The sequence below is a fragment of the Xenopus tropicalis genome, chromosome 3 (genome assembly GCF_000004195.4).
Source record: "Xenopus tropicalis strain Nigerian chromosome 3, UCB_Xtro_10.0, whole genome shotgun sequence".
Taxonomy (NCBI): Eukaryota; Metazoa; Chordata; class Amphibia; order Anura; family Pipidae; genus Xenopus; species Xenopus tropicalis.
In genome coordinates, this window is record NC_030679.2 from 39,780,371 (window position 1) to 39,790,440 (window position 10,070).

At 37.4% G+C, this 10,070-nt stretch overlaps 1 protein-coding gene across 1 annotated transcript in view; it reads left to right on the forward strand.

The window, feature by feature from the left end:
- rbm27 (RNA binding motif protein 27) overlaps window positions 1-8,834 on the forward strand; it is a 44,008-nt gene extending 35,174 nt beyond the window's left edge. The window contains exons 20-21 of the mRNA XM_002935266.5: window positions 501-611; window positions 4,457-8,834. Coding sequence (XP_002935312.3) covers window positions 501-611; window positions 4,457-4,540 — 195 coding nt within the window. The 3' untranslated portion in view covers window positions 4,541-8,834. The remainder of the gene's footprint in view (window positions 1-500; window positions 612-4,456) is intronic.
- The last annotated feature ends 1,236 nt before the right edge of the window (window positions 8,835-10,070 follow it).

Genomic DNA, 10,070 nt, shown 5'->3' on the forward strand with positions numbered 1-10,070 from the left:
CATCACTTAAAGGAGAAGGAAGGTCATTTTGGCATTTTACTGCCAATAGATTCACCACATTAGTGCCACCTAGAACAATATATTTATTCTGCAGAAAGCTTTATCATACCTGAGTAAAGAGCCCTAGAAGCTCCCTCTGATCGCAGCTTCCATTTTTAGCTTGGTCTTGGTAGCTTCCTGCTGTAGTTATAGCTGTTAGAAGCTCAGATCACACATTTCTAAGGGGGGAGTGAGTTCTTATGCATTCTTATGGGAGTGGGGAGCAGGAGAGGGGAGAGAACTGAGCAGACTCAAGCTCCAAACCTGAAGGCGCCCTGAAAGAGAGCCTGATACCAAAGAAAATGTTCCCAAAAAAAAGGACTCTGTGAGTGCTTATGGCTGGCTGCAGATTAAATAAGAGATAAACCTTCCAGTCAACATAGAAGTGAAACATTTGACTTGCCAATTTGACAAGGGAAGTCCTTCCATTGCAGTGATTTTGTTTTGTTTCTCAAAATCAGGCTGCTAACCAAGGCTCAAAGTTTAAAGGTCGAAAGTTACAAGTATCTTGGCATAAACCGAAGACGCCTTCAATTTCAACTGAGATTGAAGAGGACGAGACCAAGGAGGAGGTAAAACTTGCTGTATAATTGTTGTCTCGTTATTTAAGCCACACCCTTCACATATATTTAGTAACACTATTATAAGGGGTAATTTATCAACGTCTTGAGTTTGATTTTTTTTTTCTCAATTCAAGTTTTTTTTGCGCTTAAAAAGCTTGAATTCGAGTTATGGCTTGAATGTCTAGTATTTATTAAGTGCAAAAAAAACACAAAAACTAAATTCGCCATGTAAAAGATTGCGAGTTTCTATAGGAGTTGTCATAGGCAAAGTCAAGCCATATTCTCAAACTCAAATTTTTAGTAAATTTTTAGTTTCTTGTTAACTCCAAAACTTGAGTTATTTGAGTTTATACAAGTTTAAAAACTTGAATTGATAAATTCGTCTATTAATGTTGAGATGTGTTTTTCTAAATCATAATAACACTGTGCAATATAGTATCTGGAGACACCCTATTACATCTGACACATCAGTTATTTAACCCCATTAGAGCTGCCATACAAAAAGCTGGTTACACTGCAAAATAAAATGAATTGCTAAAGTGTTCAGAAGGGCTTTTTGCAATAAATAAATAAATAATTAGCATACTTTAGTTGTTCATCCTTGAGTTTACTTTTAACAAAGGTAAAGAGTAGAGAGAGAATTTTTAATTAGTCTCCATTTTTTTATTTGTGGGTTTTTTTTTTCTAATTTAAATTTTTTTTTTTCAAGTTTGGGATTTCAGCTGTTACCTGGTTGCTAGGGTTTGAATTACCTTAGCAACCATGAAGTGGTTTGAATGAGAAACTGATATGTTTATAGGAAAGGACCTGAACAAATAATGTAATAAAAAGTGACAATAACATTGTAGCCTCACAGAGCAATAGTTTTTTGGCTGCTGGGGTCATTGATGCTATTTTGAAGATTGGAAAGAGTCGGAAGAAGAAGGCAAATAGTTAAAAAAAAAAAACTATAAAAAGAAAAATGGAAATTGAATTGCAAATAATTCAAAAAACTATAAAGAAAAATGGAAGACCAGTTGAAAGGTGAACTGGCCATTCTGTAATGTATTAAAGGTTAACTTAAAGGTGAACCAACCCTTTAAAGGAGAAGGAAATGCTAAGTCACTTGGGGGTACCAAAATGTTATGGAGAGTAGTAGTCAGCACCAAGCCTTGTGATTAGTTAGAAGTAGTGCAGGTTCCCCAATGGCCACTTTCCATCGGCACATCCAGGTACAGAAGAACATAGTTACATATAGTTACATAGTTACATAGGGTTGAAAAAAGACCTGTGTCCATCAAGTTCAACCCATCCAAGTAAACCCAGCACACCTAACCCACACCTACCAATCTATACACTCACATACATAAACTATATATACAACCACTAGTACTAACTGTAGATATTAGTATCACAATAGCCTTGGATATTCTGATTGATCAAGAACTCATCCAGGCCCCTCTTAAAGGCATTAACAGAATCTGCCATTACCACATCTCTAGGAAGGGCATTCCCCAACCTCACTGCCCTCACCGTGAAAAACCACCTACGCTGCTTCAAATGGAAGCTCCTTTCCTCTAATCTAAAGGGGTGACCTCTGGTGCGCTGATTGTTTTTATGGGAAAAAAGAACATCCCCCAACTGCCTATAATCCCCTCTAATGTACTTGTACAGAGTAATCATGTCCCCTCGCAAGCGCCTCTTTTCAAGAGAAAACAACCCCAACCTTGACAGTCTCACCTCATAGTTTAAATCTTCCATCCCCTTAACCAGTTTAGTTGCACGTCTCTGCACTCTCTCCAGCTCATTAATATCCTTCTTAAGGACTGGAGCCCAAAACTGCACTGCATACTCAAGGTGAGGCCTTACCAGGGACCTATAAAGGGGCAAAATTATGTTCTCATCCCTTGAGTCAATGCCCTTTTTTATACAAGACAGCACTTTATTTGCTTTAGTAGCCACAGAATGACACTGCCTGGCATTAGACAACTTGTTATCAACAAAAACCCCTAGATCCTTCTCCATTAAGGAAACCCCCAACACACTACCATTCAGTAGATAGTTTGCGTTTATATTATTTCTACCAAAGTGCATAACTTTGCACTTATCAACATTGAACCTCATTTTCCAGTTTGCTGCCCAGTTTTCTAATTTTGTCAAATCGCTCTGCAAAGCGGCAGCATCCTGCATGGAACTTATAGTTTTGCACAATTTAGTGTCATCAGCAAAAATAGAAACAGTACTGTCTATGCCCACCTCCAGGTCATTAATAAACAAGTTAAACAGCAAAGGCCCAAGGACTGACCCCTGCGGTACTCCACTAACCACACTGGTCCAATTAGAAAATGTTCCATTTACAACCACTCTTTGTACTCTATCCTTCAGCCAGTTCTCTATCCAATTACAAATATTATGTTCTAGGCCAATATTCCTTAATTTGATCATTAACCTTCTGTGAGGTACTGTATCAAACGCATTAGCAAAGTCCAAGTAGATGACATCAACTGCCATTCCAGCATCAAGGTTCCTACTCACCTCCTCATAAAAGGCAACTAAATTAGTCTGGCAAGATCTGTTACGCATAAAACCATGCTGGCACAAACTAATAGTATTGTGAACTGCAATGTATTCAAGTACCCTATCCCTTATTACCCCTTCCAAAAGTTTTCCTACTACTGATGTCAGACTAACAGGCCTATAGTTTTCAGGCTGAGAACGGGATCCCTTTTTAAATAACGGCACCACATTAGCAATCCGCCAGTCTCTTGGCACCATGCCAGACCTCAATGAATCCTGAAAAATTAAGTGAAGAGGTTCACTCATTGCAACATTTTTTTTGGGGCAAACAACAATAGCAGCAGCTGCTGCTATTGTTGTTTGCCCCCAAAAAAATGTTGCAATAAAGGCATTTTAATCTACAAAGACAAGAGGTGCTGTTCCTGTTCTTCGGTACCAAAATGTTAGGCACCCCAAGTGACTTTAATCGCTTACTTTTTACCCTGGACTGGTGCCCCTCAGAATGGAAGAGAGAGGAACACTGCGTTCACTCACAGCTACATTAACCAATAACTTTTAAACCATATAAAAGGGGACCTGTCACCTTAACAGGTGAGTTCACTTTTAGTATGACATAAAGTGTAATATTCTAAAAGAATTTGCAATTGGTCTTCATTTTTTATTTTTTGTAGTTTAGCTATTTAACCTTTTGTTCAGCAGCTATATGGTTGCTAAGATCCATATTACCCTAGCAACCAGGGAGTGGTTTAAATGAGACTGGTATATGATTAGGGGAGGACCAGAACAGAAAAATGTAACAATAACAAAACTGTATTCTCACAGAGCAAAAGTTGATTAGAATTGGCAATTCTATAACATACTAAACGTTAACTTAAAGGTGAGCCACCCCATTAAGAAATGGAATCATTTTCTATCATGTTAGTTTAGCAAAATTAGCGAAACACTATGTAAATTATTTAATATTTATTTCCTTCAGTCTTGGAATTTACAGGCGCCATTTTGTGTACACTCTTATTAAGGCAAGCTTTATATCACCCCAAAACTTCTTCATTTGCCATCTAGGCGATGTCTAGGAAGTACTGAATAGAAAGTTAACTTAATTGCCTGCCCCACCTCCATGCATGCCTTAGGCATATGGAGGGGGGTGGGGGGCAATATATGAGTGACTTGCTTTTAATGTGTGGGGGACAGGTCCCATTAAAAAATGTATACTGGAAAGTTGCTTAGAATATTTTATTGCAAAACAGCTTTTTTTGATTGAAGGACCCCTTTGAAATGATGGGTGTGCCACATACCAAATAACAACATTATAATGAACTTTGGAAAGATTTTTCCCTGATCCAACTATTTATTTATAGGAAGCGGAGACGTCAGACCCTTTTCTTCATGATGATGAAGATGAAGACGAAGATGAAGACGAATCTCGCTCATGGAGGAGATGAAAGTTTCCAATGTGACTGTATATATAGGAAATACATTTTAGAGTGTTGACTTTTTACCACAATGAGAAAAGAAAAAGGAAAAATAAGCAAGGGGGGTCCAAATGAGCCTGATTTGTGTTCCTTAGTTTGCTTTTGTTTGGCCCCCGCCATAGCACAAGAAGAATATACACAAGACTGTTTAAACTATATTGTATGGATTGTGACAATTTTCTATAAATGCCAAAGGCAAGAGACTTTCCTTTTTTTTTTTTTTTTTTTTTTAACATGGTTAAGAATGTAGACAGAATATTTTTTGAAGGTATTTAAAATGCATAGGGGGATTTCTTTAAAAAAAAATAGAATTAAGCTCTGTTCCACCGTAGCTAACAGACACCCAGCAACTAAAGTGTGTTTGCAGTGAGCACCCTTTAGTCACTGACACGCTGTCCCATATATGTTCCGCTATTTCGAAATTATTTTTCAGTTCCTAGGTTTTTGTTTTATGTAGCGGTTAGAATTGAACTTTTTTAATAAATTACTCATGTCAAAACAGTAACTCTAAGTGAGCCCGCTTAGGCCCTGTTGGAACTATTTGAGTTTTCAGCTGAACTGCTGAAGGAGCATTATCTTGTTTAACGATTTGGAGTGGCAGAGGTAACATTTCATATTAGTAATTGTATCCTTTGCTCTGCAGCTAGATGATTTAAAGCAGAATGGTTCAGTTTTTGTGTTCCTTATATTCATTTTGAGTTGCAGTATGAAAGGCAATGTCTTCACCTAGGTTTGTGCCTCTGCTGAATTCTGTATGTTACCCTGTCGGAAGGTCTTCATTCTTCCTGCTCTCAGACCATTTAAAGTAGCAACTGTATTTAAGCAATCCAATGCCTTCTTAGAAACTGCTTTATGGCAAAGCTGTTTAGGCAGCACTGTTCCATGTATGTTGGAGCTTACAGATCCAAAATCAGTCATTTTGATAGAAGGTATTCCATTGACTTCCACACTACATGTATTTCATAGTTGTAAAACATAGTTGTAGAACATACGTTCCTTTATTGCAGCTGTTTCCAAACTGGGGATGCCTTCAGCGTTGGGCCCAGCCTGAATGGCAATGAGAGTGAAATATGTGGATGGCAATGATCATTTTCAGTTCAAAATACCCTTTAAACTTTTTACCTTTTTTATGGGTTTGTAGAGCCGCAAGATCAAAGACATACATGCAAAGAGTAAAATTACTGCAGAATAACCACCAAGCCCGGGACAAGAAGGGTTAAAAGATCCTTACTATAACTAGTGCCTTTATCTAGCAACTAGCGTTTGATCCTGCACCAGGCAGAAACAATGTTACATGCTATTGCTGTCGTAGGAAACAAATGGAATATTTTATAGGCAAAACATTTCATCAAGAAAATAATTACAAATTGTTTCCTTTTGCGGTGCATTGGGCTGGTGCAGTTTTGGGTAAAGAGAAACCATGACCTGAAGTTTGAGGTTAGTGGACTACGACATATGCATCGCACCTTGATTAGGCCTTTCTTTTTCATTTCAATAAATATATTGCACCACCAATGAATTAATACCATAGTTTCCTTTTTTTAAGGGTGGATTGTTTTATAGTGACTGGTTCTATATATTACAGGTGTTAACTTCACATTCCATCAATGCCTGCTTTGTACCAGCCTATTTCTGATATCTAAATTCTTTATTGTGCCACTCTTCATCAGTGCTAAAAAAATACTGATTTGATTAGCTCTTAGTTTGACCATCCTGTATGATGCAGCCAGTGCCTTGTAATAATACAGGACTCGTTCAGGGCTTTCCTCTAAAATCTCTAGGTACTAATTATAAAGGCACTAGTTAGAGTAGGGTTCTTTTCAACAATTCCATTGCATGTTCAATTATGATATCTTGCATAAAGTACTGTCCTGTGTAATGAACAAAGTGCTACTCTGTATGTAGCAGGGAGGTGGTGTGCATGCATGTTGTAATTGCTTCTAATATCCCTATGAGCTGTAGGTTGGGGGATAGATAGCAAATGCTTCTTTGGAAAATGAAAAAAGATGCCAAAAAACACCTGCTTTGTTATAACTTGACATAAATGTCTCTTTGACATGTAATTGGACTTCAACCAGCTGCAGGAATCACATTTGTTTAGGTTAAAGAAGCCATTACACGCCACCATTCTGGCATATGAACAGAAAGATGGTGGTTCCCCTTCTTGTTTGAGTTAAGAAAGAATTGCCATTTTTCTTGGTTTTCCCTAGTCATGGAGCTCCCAAGTTAAATGCACAGTAAATAAACCCTCAGTCTAATACAAATCAAACATGCCTTCATTTTAAGAAAGGACATTAACCAGGGTTTTGCAACATTTGGCATGCCAGCTGCAATTCCAAGCACACATAGACACTCCATCGCTGGATGTACACCGTCTCTGCTGGTTAATGGGAGTTGGAATGCCAAACATTGCCGATTTCTGCTCTAATATTTCTGTGTGAGTTGAGTTACAACATCTCAGTACATCCATTGAAGTGCTCACTTATATACTTTCTATGTAGGGTGGGGGCGGGGGGAAGAATTTATATATTATGTACAGATGTTTTCTTGAAATGTATAATTTTGTACATAAATCTCTCCTTTCTGTGTACTAAGACTACCATTATCTAGATGCCCTAAAATGTTTTATTTTTGTACCAAATGTGGGACGGGACTGAAAGAATTTGTTAGTGTCAACTATAAATACCCAGAGTGAAGATGGAGCCCAAAGCTAAATAAGCTCAGTGTAACACTTCTCACAATAACATGTACAGCTTTCTTCTTAGAACTTTGACTATATCTCAGTTGTTTGTTTTCTTTTTACTGACTTTTTAACATGTAAACATACTGAACATTCATTCAGCAGAGTGCTGAAATTCTTCTTCAGCTGCCAGTACAGCAGGCAGGGGATATTAATGGCCAACTGAAAAATATAGTTCCGTGCAGTTTGCAAAACTTTATTTTCAATGAACACATTTCTGTATATGTTATAGACCATTAATACCCATAAATGTTTGGAACAACAGACCTTTATTATACTTAATGTCTTTTAGAAATTTGTTATAATACTTTTTTAACCTTGATTTTCTAGATTATTTTGCAGCTGCATTGCGAGAAGGTAGTAGTGATTAGGGATGTACCGAATCCAAAAAAAAATGCTTTGAGCAAACTAACAGATTTATCAGAACAGAATCCAAGTGTTAATTTGCCTATGTACAAATACAACAATCTGAAGAAAATTGTCACTTTTAACAGTTCAGAGCTTAAAAAAAGTTGCATGATTTTGAGGATTCAGATTTGGTTGGGCTCAACAGTTAAGATTTTGCTGAATCCTTCATAAAGTGCAGAGCTAAATTCCCCACTGAATTTATATCTAGCATTGTGTATAATAAGACTTATTAAAGGTAACACATATAAGAAAATACTTGGGGATTTAGAGAGTCCATTTGGTAGCCAGAGGCCCATTGCAATAAAGGTCTTGCACCGAGCATTACGTATTCATCAATCTGGCCTGTAATACTGACTTCCTGTGGAGTGCCTTAGATAGAAATCTACTTATTTTGTTTATTTTACCTAACCATTGTGTGCAGTTAAATCATGCAAAGCACATGTCAGTTGCGAGCTTGCATGGATTCTACTCCCTTTTAGATAAAGCCATCAGCATTTCTGTGTTTTACAGTTGATAATTCTTAGTGGCAACCACCAAATTAAAAAAACAAAAGCCTAGGTTACCTAGGGTAGCCTTCATAATATTCCACCCTTTATTCTTAGCAATCCCCTTTCTATGGTTATTATGCATAACGATATAGTAACAATAAGGATAGGTTCATCTGTAGCCACACTATGAACAACCAATGAACAGACTTTAACCAGACTAACCCCCAGCTGACTGATTGGTCCTCCCCAATGGTAGCTGCTTGTCCAACAGGGTCAATGAATTCAAATAACCAAGGCCTTACATTTTATTTATTGAAAAGTTTTTTCCCTCCCCAGTTCTATCCATACACACGTCATCAATTCGCTAAAAGGGCATCGAAATTTCATACAGGTTCCTTTGAATAGAGTTTTTGTTCCCCTGTTGTACAGCACACTTGTATTATAGTTTTTACAATATGGTGAACTTGTGTTATAGAACGCTAGGCAATATTGTTGAATTTCTAACTGTTTATACATTTAAAAATCATCCAATGTAATGTTTTTGTTTTATTGATTTACCAGCTGAATTTCTAAGAGCATGCTCACCTTGCAATAAAGAGACATGGGTCAGTGGTTCACAAAAAAAAAACACACATCCAAAACAGATAAAGTAAAAAAAAAAAAAAAAAAAATCAGTGTGAAAAAAATTCCCTGATTTTCAATTTGGAAACAGAACCACTCTTGAAAATTTACAGATTCAAATGTGTTGTTGATTTTTTTTTTGTGTGGTTATTCATTTAAAATGTTTAATGTGTATTCTGGCTGAGTTATATATGTATCAAGCATCATTTATTTTTTTGGTGACTTTTACTGAAAACTTGCTTGTTAAGGTTATGATGAAATTTTTTATGAAACCAAGAAGGATGAAGCTGCAGGGACATATTATTGGCTCATTCACTGGCCCCTTGTCTTACAACAAAGATAATTAAAACAGACCTGCTTCCCTGCAGGGTTCCTATGTTATCCTGGGGGATTAAAGTCACCCTTAGGGCAAGAACCCACAGAGCAAGTTACTCACCCTTTATAGATCGCTGCTATTGTGGGCGGGTACCCGCTCCGAAAAGGGTTTGCACCGGCAAACAAAGACGCCAGTGGAAAGCCCTTCACAGCACTTTGGTTTCTCCTGCAGGGAGGGAGGTGCTTGCTCTTAGTGATTATTTAAACGCCTTTTGTTACATAGCATCTTCTAAGAGTATCCCATTTACTTGAACATGTGTCATGGAGTTTAGTAAATATATATTTTGCTCAAGTTCATTCTAGAAGAGGCCTGAAGCTTACTAATGGAACTAGGCCAAGGGATTGGTTTACAGCCCTTAGCAATTTGGATTCTGGCAAATGCCAAAGGGGCTGCTGTAAGATGTGGAAGTCGCTATTTATTGGGCTGGTGAGGGGTTGTTAGGGCCTTTGTGTACTTGAAATTGCAGGGCGAATTTTGACTCCCAGTCTGGGCCTAAGCAAAGGTTCTATTTGGAAAGCCTTCTAAATTTTTATTTTATTTTTGGCACTTCAAAGGTTTTACAGGTTTTTTTTAAAAGGGGATGTGTAGAGTTACTGTATTTTTATTCTGTAGGATTAAGGTACCAATTGAATTTTTGCTTAATGTTTTATAGAGATTCACTTTAAGTCAACATATTTCTTACCTTGCCATTGTCTTAAGACTAAGGGGGTAATGTGATAAAAGGTACTAAGTTTGCCCAGGTGCATTAACCTGTAGCAACCAATGAGCAGGTAGCATTTACTGCTCACCAGTTTAAAAGCAAACAGGTTTGGTTGCTATGGGTTACTGCACCTGGGCACATTTAGTACCTTTTATTACATACGGGGT